Source organism: Grus americana, chromosome 8 (genome assembly GCF_028858705.1).
Source record: "Grus americana isolate bGruAme1 chromosome 8, bGruAme1.mat, whole genome shotgun sequence".
Lineage (NCBI taxonomy): Eukaryota > Metazoa > Chordata > Aves > Gruiformes > Gruidae > Grus > Grus americana.
Window position 1 is genome coordinate 23,600,844 of NC_072859.1, and position 15,987 is coordinate 23,616,830.

Below are 15,987 nucleotides of genomic sequence, written 5' to 3' on the forward strand. Positions count from 1 at the left end.
CCTCTGGGTTTCTGAAAAGCAGCAGCTCTTCCTGAGCTGCTGGCCCAGGTCCGAGCCTGCAGCCACACTCCACCCCAGCCATTCTTTCACAGGGTGGAACCACTTTCACAACAGGAGCCTTGACACATTTCCTGCCCTGAGCACTGCTCTACCAAAGCACTTAGAAACAATCTGCCATCTGCCCCATCAGCACTCTGCTATCATCCTCTCCCCCCAACACACAAACCTGCTACACCAGCTGCTTCTCCCAGCTCTGCCTCCAACCATACTGGTCAGGAACAAAGCACCTGGAACAGCTTCTGAGCACAGCAAGCCAGGAAAACAAGAGGGCAGAGCCATTTCTCCTTCTGTCTGTTTATTTGTGATAGAAGAGCAGCCCAATCTGACAGGGCCTGGCTCCTTCACCTCATCCTCATGGCCATCAGCATGGTTTTGGTTACAGCCAGAGCAGGAGATGAGCACCAGGCCCAGGAGAGCTGCTGCACTGCCCTGCTGTAGGGCAGAGTACACCTTCACCCAGGCCCAGACAGATCCACAAAGGCAAGAGGTGTTTGCTGTTACACCACAGCAGGGCACACTACAACTATCCTCTGCTGTGCTCACACTGGGCCAGAGCAGGGCTGGTCCCAAGCAGCAGAGCCCAGGAGCTGACTCTAGGGGCAATTATTGCTCAAGTCTTGAGTTTGCAGGAATGGAAGTGGTCCAAGACAAGGCTGAGCTTGGCCTCCCCCACTCTGGAGCAAGCCACCAGCTGCCATACAGGATCAGGTAAGTGTGGCTAAAGCACACACCAAGCACCCAGTCCAGGCACAAAAAGGCAAGGCAACCCAGGCTTACTGTGTGGGGGAAGCATTTCAGGCTGTCACAACCCCTGCTACGTGTTAGGCACAGGGCATGTGTACTGTACTGGGCAGGTCTGGGCCCTCGAGTCCCACACACACTGCCCCTACATTCTCCACACCCACACCTGAGCACAGATACACCAGGGCAGGATCCCCCACCTGGGCACACAGGGACCAGAAAGGACATGCAGCGCTGTGGCATGGAACAAAGTGGCACAAGGCATGGTAGAGCAGGAGCACTCACACTTGAGCTGGCAGCAGCAAGCAGCCAGGGACAAGTCTGCTCATCCACACAGGCTCTGATGAGACAGGGAAGAGGAGAGGGCACCAGGACAGGGACCAGTCTCTTCTTTTGGTCCTACTCAGAAGGAAATGGCCCCCAGGCAGAAGGGCCAGATGTAGGCACTTGGGGGAAGTTCCTTTGGAAACACTGGAATGGGACTACAGCCCCACAGCTGTGATGCAGGCAGCTGCCTCTCTGCTCAGCAACACTAAGAAACAGCACAAGCCCTCCCAGGAGCAGGAGAAGTTGCCCATGGCTGCTCAGAGCAGAGGGGCTAGGCATGCAGACAGAGGACAGCAGGGCTGGGCACAGGGGTACAACAGTCTGTAGGCACTTGACTTGACTAGTGGCACCCAGGAGCAGGGGAACAGGTCCCAGCTGCCTCTGCCCCGGGGCTCTCATTGGCTCTGGGAGGGCCTTGCCCTCTAGTTGGCTTTGACCTTGCCATTGGTGACAGTGCCATTCTCATGGATGCTGCTACCATTGTGCTGGGCTGCTTGCTGAGCCACCCTGGGCAACCGTTTGCCCTTGGTGTAGGACTGGTACCAAAAGTTGGAGAAGAGGATGAAGAAGATGGTCCCATAAATCCAGATGAGGTGGATGAAGATGGGGAACTGGTACTGGCAGCTGGGCATGAAGTAATACTGGGAGATGTGGACGGAGACAATCACGAACTGTGCCTGGGAGCAAGGCAGAGCAGGGACAAGTTATTCATGGGAGCAGGGTCAGGTATCCCACTAGAGACTTTCTTTCTAAATGAAACCAATGGGCTCCTTTCCCAAAGGTGGAAGGCCTTATGGTGAGGCACAGCCAGCAGCAGCTGGAAGAGGCAGGCACAGGTCTCAAGGCAGCACATGCCTCTCACCCTCCCAATGCAGCTGCAGCCCAGGGGCAGCAGGCTGAGCAGCACCCACACCTCAACTAGGCTGGCAGGGCTGTTGGAAACCCAGAGTGAAAAAGCTACAGAAGACAACTACAGCTGCTGCCTGCACCTTTCATAGGTACAAAGGCTGGCCTGCCCCTCACAGCAGAGACTGAGGACACATGTTCTCCTCCACAGCACAGACTCACCAGCTGGATGGCTGTGATGTGCTTCTTCCACCACAGGTACTTCTGAAAGGCAGGTCCCGCTGCTGAGAGCCCATAGTAAAAGTACATAACAACATGCACCATGGAATTGATCATGGCATGGAATGAGCCCATTCCCCCTGTTAAGAGAGATTTTCATAGCATAAGTCAATCCTCCACAGCAATCAGTGCTACAGTGAGCTCCTAGGAGCCCAGCAGGATGAAAAAACCCTTCTCAGCATGCTGGGGCTAACCCCACCCTTTCCCCAAGCTGTGCACCCAGACAGTTTCCAGCTTACCTGGACCAAACTTTGCTCCCCACCACCAGCTCCAAGGCAAAACAGAGTGGTGGAAGAGATGCAAGAATGTGACCTGTTCATTCTTCTTCCGCAGAACAAAGATCACCTGCAATGAGAGCCCAACAGCATCAAGGATCTGCAGCCCTGGGAGCAGCTAGAGAAGGCTAGGCCACTAATTCATAGTGTCTGATCTCTGTGATCTTTCCCCTTCCTCCAAGCTCACAGCCACCACACATTAGGTCACCTCACAGCTTCCAGAGCTGTAACACACCAACAGCAGCCTCTGCAATAGCCCAGAGCAGCCTCCTTGGCAATGAGGCCAGACAGAAGCACTACCAGCTCAGACTGGAAAGGCTGAAGAAAGCATCTACCCCAAGTACACTGGGCCCCAACTCTCTGCCCAGCAAGCAGTGACAAGGCCTCCTCAGTAACTCACTTACCGTGTCCGTCAGTTCGATGAACTTGGAGAAGACAAAAAGCCAAGCGACACTGACCATCTGTAACAGAACAGGTTAACATTAGAGACCCACCTCAGCCTGAGCATGGCCAGTGACCAAGGGTCTTCATACAGTAACCTTGAGGTGAAACCAAAAGCAAGGGACTGTAAGTCCTCTGCCTCAGGAGAGGTAGGTAGCTGTGACCTTGCTGTCTAAACAGAAGCACTAAAGGCCATGCCTGCTTATCAGGAGAGGGACTAGAACTCACCCTGAGGGCCTTAGGGTCCTGCGAGAAGTCCACAGGGTCACATCGCCAGGTGTACCCAGTAAGCCACCCTGCCATCAGGAACTGCAACAAGAGCATCAGAGTGAGGCCCAACATATCACCCACTGCACTTCCCAAGCCCTGTGCAAAAGGGCAAGGAAAAGCCTGCAAAAGGGCTCCCCATCACCCATGCAGCCTACATGCACTGCTTTATATATGCCAGACAAAGCCTACTGCAAACAACTCACCTCATAGACTATGTAAAGTGAGAGTCCCACCAGAAAAAAGTTGTATAGCACCATGAACTTCTTCAGGTTTAAAGGCTTCCTGTTGGCCATTAGCCGGGGACCCAAGGATAGTACAAAGTAGACATATGCCAGAAGGATGCCCATGACAAGGAACGGGGACTGCATCAGTGGATAATCAGCAATGCGGGGGTCTGCAGAGAGAGCCACAGTGCAGAGCAGTTAGCATCCTCACCCCAATCTGCTGCCAGCAACGCTACTGCCAGAGCTGAGGCAAGGACACAGCAATCCTGTTCTCCTGGGACAGGAGTGCAGGTAGGGGGGGCAGTCTGGGAGCAGAGACTGGTAAAGCCAGCCACACTCAGTAAGGTACAGCCTAAAGCCACACTGCAGGGCAGCCTGGAGGTCTTCTGCCCAGGAGGGCATGAGTGCCCCAAAAGGGCCTGCACAGGCACTGAGGCAAGACAGACTCATAACAGGCAGCCCAAAAAACCCCAGAGCTGCATCTATGTCAAGGCAGAGGCAGAATGCAGCTAGACCCTGACTGCTTCAGGGATGACAGACCATCCCCTTGTGCCTGTGGCAGTAAGGTGTGTGGGGCTACTTGCTCTGGAGCTGGGCAGAGCCAAACACTCACCTGCTTTCTTCATGAAGTCCTGATACATGGTCACAATCCCCTCCATGGTGGTGGCAGTATCTCTGTGGAGAGAGGAAAGGCACATCAGGCAGCTGTTTTCACAGTCCTGCAGACTGCCCTCCTGGGCTCTGCAGATCAGCAAGTTTCAAGCACAGCTTCAGAGGTAGTCACATGTATCTAGCCAGCACTGCTCTCAGCTGATCACACACCAGCACCTACTTTCCAGTTGAGCCACATGCTTCCCGCTTCTCCTCACTGAGCCTGGCCCTGTTTCCCCAGCTCTGCTGGGAATCCCATCATCCACCACTAGCAGTCCTTCCAAGGCAGGATTCTAATATTTCAAGCCTGCTAAGAAATCTTCCAACCTCAGCACTGTATCTCCAGCCCTTTAGTCTTGCTCTTGCTGTACAGACTCAAGCATTAGCACCCACAACCATGATGTTACTACCAGCCTTGCCACCCATACCCACCCAGCACACTGCTCTGACCCTGGTGCAAAGTCTCCAAGGGAGATGCAGAGCTGGCCCACACTCTCCACAGAGCAGTGCTTTTATGATTAGCTTTGGGCTCCTGCCAGAGAAGCAACACAGCATCACTGGCAGACCCACTGCATGAGGAAGGAAAGCCATCAGTTCAGAAACAAACACCAGTTTCTGGTGTCAGAGTTCCTGGTTTCACATCCTTGCACAAAACCCTCTTGACAAGAGCCACCACCCCCTAACCCAGCACCTCAGAGGCTAGGTACATCCTACTTGGCAATGCCATTTCCACTCCCCTTCCAGACAGGGGACAGCATCCCCAGGTAGTGAAGAAAGCTGCAGGGAGAAGGACTGGCACTCCCCATACTTGTTTAGCCTCACTACAAGCACACAACAGAGAGTGATCCAGACAGATACTCTGTGGAAAAGCAGGAGGGGCCCAGGCTCTTGCTGCTGCAGGCAAGTTTGAAACACCCTCACCCAGCCCCCTGTGCTCCCCAGCCTCTGCCCAGCCCACAGGACAACAGAGCAGCAGGGAGGGAGGCAGAACACAGGCCCAGCCTCACCTGACTCACCCACCTGCAAGGGAAACATTCCCCAGGGCTGCTACTAGACATTCCACCTACCCCTTCCTCCAGGAAGGTGCACAGGAATCACTGCCCACACACAGGCCTGGGGAAACAGGTCCCCAGCCCAGTCTCCCCAGGAGGTTTATTGCTGCCACCACCAGGAACCACACAGCATCTCCCAGACCAGCAGCTGGGAGGCTGAAGCCAGAGTAACTTTCTTCCCAGCTGGGACTATCCAGCAGCCACTGTTACCTCAAGCCCTCACTAGCCAGCACCAGCATCACTCCTTCAGCTTTGCCACAAGGAGAAGAGCTCAGCTAAGTCCTCTTTGCTCTAGCAAAGAGACCCAGGCAGAACAGCAGTAGACACCACCTGTGCAGTTATACCAAGCACCTACATGATGCTGCTTCACTGGCAGCAATCTCCACAGGGGCCTGGCACACACCACTCTGGCTCATAATTCTCTGCAAATCACTTTAGTGCAGCAGTGCTGGCTCTGTGCCTGCCCACTCATACGCTCTGTGCTCCTCCAAACTGGGGAGTGCCAGCTAACCTCTCTGCAACAGCAGTGGGATGGAACAGGTCTCTTCCTTCACCTCCCCCCCCCCAAGTACCCATTCCTCCAAGCAAGGCTTCAGAGAAGCCATGCACCCCCAAGGACAAAGCCCAAGAAGTTCTGCTGTGCTTCAGAAAGCACAGAATGTGGTTCCTTATACCACCTTGGAGGCAACTGCAGGAACAGGGCAAAACCCACTCAGGACTTATCCCCACACCTCAGGAGCACCTGCAGCAGAACAGATGTTCACCTTCCCAACCCAATGTTTCAAGGGGTTTAATAGCAAGTAATACTCATGCATAGTATCACTATGATACAAGTAATATTTAAGGTCTGGGGCACTGCCAAGATTATCCAATCTCCACATGCAGTAGAGGCCAGAAAAGTATAGCAGGAACTACAGCATCCTTGAGAGCCACTCAAGGCTCCAGCTGTAGGAAATGCAGTGAGTAAAAGTCCTGAAAGCTGCTGAGCTTTATGTTGCTTTAATGGCCAAGAGCAAGCTCCAAACTTGTCTGTCTAGTTTCAGCTTTCAACCACTACATCCAGCTACACCTTTATTTGCTAGATTGAGGAGCCCTCAAGAGTTAGTTCCCAGCACAGGTACCTGACTATTCAAGCTCTTTGTTTATCTTATCAAGCTAAATGAGTCAGCCTTACTACAGGTCCAGGGCAGAGACAAAACTCCTGCTGAGTACTTGCCTATTTTGGGCAGGCTAGGATGAGAAGATAGTATCAGTCACCCACAAGCTCAGAGCTGCAGGGAAACACTTGCGCTACAGATCACTTTGCTGACCCTGATGCCAGCAAGGCTCCAGCACCACCAGCCAACTAGGACTCCAGCTCAAAACAATTCAGGGTCCCAGGACCCTGGAGACTTGGTCAAGAAGACTCACACTGCAGTTTTGACAACAGACCTGCTGAAGGCTTCACAGAGCACACAGCAGACAAGGGCCATCCTGGCAGCAACCCTGAACTCAGACAACTATTCCCCCAAGCAGTGGGAGAAACCCACTTCGACCCAGCACTAGCACAGAAGTCCCTACCAGTGTGAACAGCAACAAGTCCCTCTTACTGCTGTGTCTTGTGAAGCATCTCCAGCACTCCCTACAGCCATACCTGCCATAGGGAGACAGGAGGCACCAGACCAGGGCAGAACTAGCAGGATTATGGTACAGGCCCTTATAAGAAGGGCCTATGCATTTTCCACAGCTTCCCTAAGCAGAACATCTTGTTGCATTCAGCTAACAGAGCAATCGCATCTCCAGGAAAGTCCTGAAGTTGTCAGGTCTTTGCAAGAGCTGGTATCCACACTGGCATGCTACACGTTCCTGCATCAGAGGCTGAAGTGTGCCTTGCAGATGCAGGTATGGCTCCTCTGTGTCCCAAGGGGCAGCCACTGGCCTTGGGGTGTTGGCAGTTAAGCTGCAAGGGGGCAGCTGTAGAGCAGGCCCAAGCATTACCTTCACTAATCAGGAGGATGCAAAGTGCACTGGTCTGCCTAAGCCATGATGGCTCCATGCCAGCATTTCTGCTGCAGGCAGGGGTTTTCCAACACAGAGTAGCAAGTGTCTGGGAACCTGAACTCACCTCTGCTATTTCCTCTGTGCACAACACCAGCACTTGATGTCCCTCTGCACTTTGAGGGGTTCACCATCCAGCCAGGCATCTGCTCTTAACTGCCCTCCACACTACACTGCACGTCACACACTGCAGGCATTTACAGCTCAGTGGTTGGTATCTGTCCTCTCTGCACAGGGGAGACACATATCCTCCTTTGACTCCTCCCAGATCTTGATCCTCTTGGGCAAGGAGCTGGGAGGAGATGGGGAACCCAAAGCTGAGCCTTTTGCTTGTCTTCTCTTCAGCTGCTAACAGGTCCGCATATCCCAAAGCGCCAGGAACCCTTGGGGCCCAAACACACCCTGCACAATACCTAGAGACCTTGCAACACATCTCCTTCCACCTCTCACCAACAGGGTGTCACTTCTCCATCTCAGCAAGAAAGCTCCCACTATGTGCAAACCAGAGTATCAGGCCACATTCTGCTCCAGTAACCAACATCAAGGATTAGATACTTGCTTACGCCAAGCAATGTGTACACTGCGTATTTCCAACAAGCTATACAACTAATTAGTGCAACTTCAGCAAGAACAGCAAGGCTCTTTATAACCAATCCCAGCAGCCCAAGAGCCATCAGACCACAGCATTGTGAGCCACAACACTGACAGAAACCAGAGCTCAACCCAGTCAGTTTTGTTAACAACCTCACAGGTCGCATCTCTCCCCACACAGCAGCCATCTGCAAGGAACAGACTCAGCCCCAACCATCCAACACTCCTACCCCATCCGCATTCGGGTCAGAAATCAGTCCTGTAATAAGTGTGAAAGCAAGCCACCCTAATCTCTCCATTAGTTTAATTACAGGCAGCACCAAAAGAGTCTGGTAGGTGGCCACAGAGCTGCCACCCCAGGGAGAGCTGGCACAGGGCTCTTGCTGAACTGGCTAAAGCAGGCTTGGCCCCTGTGGGGCTCCCAAGGGAGTAGCAACCCTCAAAGGTCAGGAGATAAACAGTTGGCCAGATATCACACCGACCCACACCCCTGACCTACAAGCTGGCAGCAAGGCTTGCTGCCTGATGCAGCTCCAAGCTCTACAGCCACTCAGGAAAAGGTATCTTCCTCCCCCAGCTCCTACCCAGCTTCCTAGAGCTCCACAAAGTCACTGTGGGGTCCAGCCAGGCCCACACACAGCTCCACGTGCCCAGGGAATATGTTCACCAGCAGAGCTATGGGGGCCTGTGTTTCAGAAGCATCTGCCAGCAGCAGCCACCACTGTGGAAGAGTGGAACCGACCAATTCAATGTCTGGTGGCCCCAGACCAGGCACAGACAGGGCTGTGCACAGCACACACCAAGGCTGGCACCTCAAACCATCACCAACAGCTGTCAGTCACAGCTCCAGCAGAAGCTTTCCTGAGCTTATACACAAGTGAATCCAGCAAAACAAGGAACACAAAACCATGTCTGCCCTGAACAACGCATGAGCAGCAAGGCAGTCAGAGTAAGACCAGAGGGAGAAGAAGCCCAGACAGTTCTAAGCAGCAAAACCCTATTCTTTATCAACTCTGCAGTGGGATCACTAACTGGATTTGGATTCCCTCCTTCTGCCACTGTGCCTAGGCAAAAGGGAGAGGAGCCTGTAACCAGACAGTGCACACTTACTTCACACACAGCATCTCAGGACACCAGCTCAAGCACATGCAGCAGAGAGCACTCATCAGGAGAGCTGTATTCAAGTACACTCACATTACTGCCAATGATTTCAGCCATCTGACTGAAGACTCAGTTATGGCACTGCTGTCCACACGCTACCAAAGTCATGTTTTTCCCCTCATGAGAAATCACAGCCTAAAGAGATGCCTGGGCACCAGCTCATAGGGCACAGAAGACCAGTCTGGCAGGACAGCATAAGCTGCTATGGAAGTGTGGAAAGCCATACCAGCAGATTAGGGAAAGCAGGAAAGGAGCTCTCCTAGCCCATCAACTTGGCTCTGAGGATTCAGGACAGACTCTGAGGACAACCAGTCCCAGAACTCTCGGCCCACACAAAACAAAGTCTACATGGAAACTTCACGCTAACACCACCAAATAAGTTTTCCTACTTGAATCACATCCATTTGTCACTTCCTCCGGCTCAGCTACTTCATGCTGAATGTCAAAGGACATAGCTAACAGCCTGGTACCTCTGCATCAGCATACTCTGAAGTACATATAGAACTGTTCACAGAAAGAATGCACACTCTCAAACCCTTGATATGCAACAGCTCTTGCAAGAGCTACTGTTGCAACTGGTGCAGGAGTCACACTGGCTGGGTGCTGCTCCTGGCACACTGGCTCCAAGTGGCAGGAAGTGACCTGTCTGAAGTTGAGGAGTTTCCCCATCTTCACCAAGTGTGTGTTAATACCCTACCCACTATCTCACACAGCAGCTGTAAAACCCTCAGGCCTTTGGATAGCATCCTAGAAACAGAGATTAGCTTTCCCCTTCCCATGCTTACTGGAAGCAGGGAGAGCAAGAGGAGCGTCCCAGATTAGCACCAGATTAGCAGTGAGCGTGGCACCTCACAAGCGTTCAGGGGAAGGAGTAAGCCCATTGCAATACCATACTAGTAACCTTGTACAAAACTCAAGGCAGGTAATCAGACTTCAGGGTCCCACGAGAGCATACGTTGCAGTAAAAGGTCTATATGCACAGCACACTTTTTTCAGGGACAGCACCTCCTCAAGATCATCAGGCAAGCTGTTAGGAGGCTTACTCCTTATCACATCCAACACTGGCAGCTGTGTGTTTAGGGCACTGACATCACTACAGATGAGAGCAGTTGGGGAAAAAGCAGGGAAAGGCAACATTAGGCAGAGAGTCTGACATAGCAATGAACAAAGGAGTAAAGTGGTAAAGGAAGAAAAGTAACAGAGAGCAGGATACCTTATTTTCCACTTCTGCAGGTATTTCCTTTCCATGCTAACTACATTGAGCTGTGTCTACTCTCTCATGCAGCACCAGGTGAGGGGGGAAGGAGGTGGAGATGGCTGGGTTCCACCTCTGAAGTGACAGCACCTAGCACTTCCCAGGGTGCACACTCAGGAAGGACAGAACAGGCAGGTGACAGAAGAGGGCAGGCAGGGCTAGACTAAGCAAGGCCAACCCCTGACACCTGCTTCTAGAAATAGGTCAAGCTGCCTAAAGCTCTCTAGCAGAGAAACAAAGCACCCCTATCTGGGGTGGGACAGACTGTACCAGAGCATTTATCTCTGTGGTTTTAATCATTATGCAAGTGTCTCCCTACAAGGCTTCACCTCTGTTCCCACAGCAGTGTCTGTAATCATTACAGTAATGATTACTGGGCTCTGTCCCATCCAGGCCTGTGCATTAATTGCACAGGCACACCAAGACAAGATAGGACATTAAAAGTCTACAAAGCAAGATGGAGAAAGTAAAGACTCTGCAGCTCTATGTGGACCATTCAAGAAGCCCAAGTGTGAACCCACAGCCACTTCTCATTGAGACAAGGGGTCACTGCCTGGAACCCCCCCATGACATCAGCTTCAGGCCTCACTACTCTCCACACCAAGAGGGCAGTGCAGTCACACAACCACCTTCTAACAAGAGAAAGGGTGTTCTCTGACAATACCAGAGATGTCAAACTCCAGCAACCCAGTATATGCACCACAGATCCCAACAGGCATAAGGCTTAATAGATACCTCCTTTAACAGGGTTCACAGCCCTCCACACACAAAAAGAAGCATTAGGCTTGCTTATGTCCACACTGGTGTAGATAGACCACTCAAATCCAGGGCTGTTGCTCCTATTGCTGGTCCTGTACAGACAAAGCCTCTTAGGGTTAAGTAGAAGCAGCATGAGATAAATCTGTATGTATACAAAGCAAATCTATTAACAAACCATAAAAGCAAGCTAGCTGGTCTGATTCACAGGGTAAGATAACTCCTTGCAGCAAGGCTGGAGAATTTTCTGCTGCAGTGACAGCTTACCACCCAGATCCACAGGGAAGAATCAACTAGAAATTAAATACCATGTGAGATGCTAATGAAAAAAAAATCAAGAACCAGAGTTGGTTACCACCTCCACCACTCCCAAGCCACTAAAGTCTCAGATAGCACCCAGACACAGGCCTGCTGGTGGGGAGCTGGCTGTGCAGCTGCAACTTGTCATCTCTGAGTAACAGCAGCCCCACATCTCCTTCAGGGAAGAGCCCTGGCTCCTGGGGACCAGCTCCTCCCTGCAGGAGCCCAGGCTGCCTCACCTGTTTGACTAGCAAGAACCAGACTTTCCAGCCCAAGTACTCCCACCATCTGACAGCCAGTAGAGCACATGCTAGCACAAATCCACTATGAAAGCACAGGAACACAGAAAATCTCTTGGGCCATCACAGGCACCACTCCCAGTATCTCCTGTAAGCTTCTTCCTAAAGGAAGGATCTCAGACCAAATGTTGACTGTGCTGTAACCTCAGCAGAAAAGGGGAAAGCATTCACCCACAACCTTTAAGGACAGTGCCAAGCCAAACATGCAGCAATGCACCTGTTTCTGATGCCAGCTTCAGAGCTTCCTGGGGATACAAAACTTTTCTCCACCAGGAGAGAAAGAAGACACTATGCACCTTGAATAAACTCATTTATTTTCACCTCCAAAACATGGTGCGAGACACCTCTAGGTCAGAGTGAGTTTTTCTCCCCTAGCCTCAGTTTTAGCAGTACTTTCATATTACATTTCTGCCCTGAAGGACCATACAATCCTCCCCCATCTCAGAGACTTTCAGGAAACAGATGTGAGACTACCACGCAGGGCAGGACTGTGGTGGCCCTGGCTGTGTGGGTGGCATGGCTTAATCCCCACAGTGAGATGCAGTAAGTAGATGCTGCAACAGCTGGCATTGTGCTACTTCTCATAGGAACACACTCATGAGCTAGAGGGGCTTCCTAGGAAGGAGATAAGACACAGCAGCCTCAGTCAAGCCCCAAGGGCTCAGCCAACTGTTTGACTCTAAATCATCCTCATGAAGCTGCCCAGCAGGTCTGGTGGGAAGGTCAGCTTCAGCCAGCTAGGAATCTGCCCTGGCTGCATTCTACTAGAAAAGGTGGTCAGTTTGGGGCAGTACAGCACGATGGATGCACTGCTGCACAGGCAATCCTGGCCACCAAGAGGGGAAGAGATGTTCTGAGGGAAGGCACTAGCAAAGAAAGCACCCGGTGTTATCCCACACTGCCCACTGAGCATAGGAAGGGGTCTTTGCCCCACTCCTTCCTGCCCTTAGGACTCCAGAACCAAGGTGGTCAGTCACAGGGAAAACATCTGACAGTCCCCTGCAGGAAGCAGCCCGGGCACTGAGGCATATGGACTGCCACCCCCAAAGCCTCTCCTCCTGTTGCAATGCCTATATATTTATGCTGCCTCATTTAGCCTGTTACAGGAATCTAGAAGCAGCAGCTTTCCCAACTGCCCCTTCATCACAATAGAGGAACATGCCCACATAAGAGATCTACAGACCAAGTCCAGTACTGCCTGTGGAAGGTCAGATGAGCACCTGGCCACAGTTATTAAAGCTGCAGTTGCCCACCAAGTGCAGACCCCTGTGCATGACCACACACCAGTGAGGTGAGCTTGCAGCCAGGCTATTGCTGTCACCAGGAGGGTGACAGTGACCTCCTCCTCCCACCGGCATTCCAGAGCACGGGCCAGAGGGAAGCCAAGCACCTACACGAGCCAGCGCTCAAAGCTAACATTGTGTCGCAGCAGCAGGGGAGGCCTGGTACTGCCACCCTGCCCGGAGGAGGAGGGAAGAGCCATCTCAATGGTACATTGATGCCGAGAGCTATGTAGGAGAAAGCTCTCTGGCTGCCAAGCTGCCAGCACCACCACTGGAGGCTGCTCTCGACCTGCTGCAGTGAAGCCCTAGCAGACCACGGCCCTCCTCAGCTGTTCAATATCCCAGCTGCCCTCAGCCAGGACCGAGCCCCACGGCCGCACCAGCACGGTCCCCGGGCAGCGCCCCGCACGGGCCTTACTCCCACCCCCGGCGAGGTGGCTCCAGCACAGGCCCCCGGCCCCGCTGCCGGCTGGAGGCAGCGCTGAGCCCCGCAAGGACTCCCCTCCCACCGCCCCGGAGCGGGAAGCGAGGGCAGCTCTCGGCACGGCCTCGGGGTGGGGCGCCGCCAGGGCCTACCGCCGCTCCGGGCCCCGGAAGCGCGGTGCTGCGGCCCGGCCAAGCGCCGCCACTGCCGCCAACGGGGCCTGTACGGCCGGGCCCGGGGCTGACGCCCGGCTGGGACTGCGGGGAAGGGCCGCTGCTGGCCCCAGGGAGGCTCCGCACAGCCGCGGAAGTGACTGGGGGGGGGGCCTAACCCAGCGAACCCCGCCTGCCCTGCTGCCTGCTCGAGGGGCAGGCCGGAACCAGCCACGGCAGCTGTCTCCGGCCCCACCAGAAGCACCAACACAGCGATGCCAGTCCCCTTGGCTGAAGCTGGGCAGCCACCAGGTCTTGACCCGGAGAGGAAACAAACGCCTGGCTCAGGGTCCATCTGTGACAGCAGCAGGGAGACAGCCCCAGCACTGCCAGGACCCTGTTCCCCAGCATGGCCGACAGGCAAAGACCTGCCGGGCCAGAGACCAGGGTGTTTGTGCCAGTCCTGGGAGGCAGTCCTCCCCTTCTGGCAGGCTGGGAAAGCATCCCAGGTTCCATAGAGACAGTACAGAGGGGACAGGTCTGGCATGCCACTGCCCCAGAGGAGGGCAGCCCAGCTGCAGGAAGGGAATCACACCCTTCTCTGGGCACCCCAGAGGGTGCTCTGGGGCAGCAGCATCACATCATGAGCCAGAGGCTCCTGGGAGCACTGCAGCTCCTCACACTATCAGGACCCAGCTGCTCTTAAAAGCCACTTCAACAACCCAACTTGGACTCCACTTATCTTTCTCCTTCTGACACAGGCAGGCTTGCACATCACTGGCCTGTCACAAGGATCCACACAGCTATTAGAGTTACCCCCCCCCCAGGGTGGTGACAGCCCCCACTAGTGCCTTCCTGCCTGGTGGCAGCCGCACCCAGCCTCACCACCTGCCAAGGGCATGTTGCAACACCCATCAGGCCACGGCCTCCCCAGACCCATCCCTCCGCTGCTTTGGTGAGACAGTTACCACCCACCTCCTCCCATGCCCCGGAGCATCCCGGGTGACAAGGACACAGGCACACACATGAGCCTCCTCCAGCCTCTTCCACTCCTGCAGGCAGTTTAGTGGGTGCCATGCCAGCACATGGCCTCACCGGGGCAGGGCCCACTATCCCTGGCAGGAAAAGCTTCAATCCCAAAACAGCTAAACCCCGCTAAGGCCTCACCACTCCCATGCTCTGCAACAACCTTCAGCAAACAGCCCCAAAAGCCCCTCCAGCATACATCAACAGCTAAACCCAACTCACCACCAACCTCAAACGCCTCCTACCAAGTGCCCCCCCCACCCCCTCAATAATCCAAAAGGACTCCCAGGAAAGACCAAGCAGAGCTGGACCCGGCACCCACCGACCCAGCGGGATCCCGCCCCCCGCGCAAACACGCACTCACCACCAGCCGCACCCCGCTCTACCCGCCACCACGGCTGCCCCCGCCATTAAATAGGGCTGCCCTGCCCCCCTCACCGCTGCCGATTGGTCTCGGGGGGAGAGCGCCGCCTCTAAGGGCGGAGCTCTCCCCCCTGAGACCAATCGGCAGCGGCGCCACTGCCCGCCCACTCCGTGGCCATGCCCAAGCCGGCAGCACCTCAGGGGCTGGGGATGTGCAGCGTCCTGGCGGCTGGGTGCTGGGATTTGGGGCAGTTTGGGCTGATTTTTTAGGGCACAGGCAGCTGTCTGAGGAGGCCGAGGCGGTGGAGAGGCAGCAAGAGGAGGGAAAATGGAAAATGGCTGGGAAAAGGCTGCGAGTTTGGACAGAGTCGGGGTGGGGAGGTTTGGCCTGAGGGTCGTGATGAGGGCATGAGGGAAATGGCGGAAAGAGGGCCCTGGTGCTGCTCGCACACAAACCTCTACTTTCTCTGGTGCTCATGAGGTGGAGCTGGTCCTATCCTCGATGTTGTCTCGACATCTATTTCAAATGGGAGTCCCAGTGCCCTTGTGGATTCCCGCAGGGTGGCTGTGGTCCACCCCAGCAGGCGAAGCAGTAGCACGGTGGGCAGAGAGGCTGGGCAAAGCCTGGGTCATCATCCTCAGCCAAGGCACAGCCTCCTGGTCGCTCATAGGCAGTGGCGCACGCACCTTCGCAGGAGCCCAGTGTCAACGGGAGGCGCTCAACTTGGGTGGTTTAGGTGGACTCTTCCAGTCTTACACTTTTAGGAAACAACCAACTACAGATCAATAAACAGGTGGCCAAGTGGCGCATATGCTCATTTTTTTCCCCGTGACACCACAAGAGCTATCACGAGCATTTGGAAACACAGGACAGAAGGAGACCTCTGAGACGTTGAGTCTGACTGCATGCTGTCTCCAGCACCACTTCATCTTGTGTTGTCTTCACAGACTTATCAAGCTCCATCTTAAAAAGTTGGTGGGCTTTGACTCGGGCTCATCTGATCTGAAGGCGGTTTCAGAATTCACTATTCTAATTGTTAGGAATCATCTTCTCATTTCCAGTTTAAATTGATGCATGGCTAGCTAATACCCATTTGTTCCTGTGCCAGCGTTTTCTTTTATCTCACATAGGTCCTTGCCTTGGTATTTATTCTCCAATGTATTCGTAGACAGC

At 54.0% G+C, this 15,987-nt stretch overlaps 1 protein-coding gene across 1 annotated transcript; it reads right to left on the bottom strand.

The window, feature by feature from the left end:
• Positions 1–338: 338 nt before the first annotated feature.
• Positions 339–14,859, bottom strand: ELOVL1 (ELOVL fatty acid elongase 1). The gene is made up of 8 exons (XM_054834121.1): positions 14,815–14,859; positions 4,077–4,138; positions 3,443–3,633; positions 3,198–3,278; positions 2,933–2,989; positions 2,493–2,598; positions 2,197–2,333; positions 339–1,805 (listed from the first exon to the last, which is right to left on the bottom strand). The coding sequence occupies exons 2-8, from the start codon at positions 4,120–4,122 to the stop codon at positions 1,551–1,553; spliced, it is 873 nt and encodes a 290-aa protein (XP_054690096.1). The 5' UTR covers positions 4,123–4,138; positions 14,815–14,859; the 3' UTR covers positions 339–1,550.
• Between the last annotated feature and the right edge of the window lie 1,128 nt (positions 14,860–15,987).

Coding starts and splice junctions, on each gene's coding strand:
- ELOVL1 (XM_054834121.1), bottom strand. CDS start 4,122: ATGGAGGGGATTGTGACCATGTATCAGGACTTCATGAAGAAAGCAG. Junction 3,279..3,442: donor CACTTTACATAGTCTATGAG/GTGAGTTGTTTG, acceptor CTCTTGTTGCAG/TTCCTGATGGCAGGGTGGCT. Junction 2,334..2,492: donor GGGAGCAAAGTTTGGTCCAG/GTAAGCTGGAAA, acceptor CTCTCTTAACAG/GGGGAATGGGCTCATTCCAT.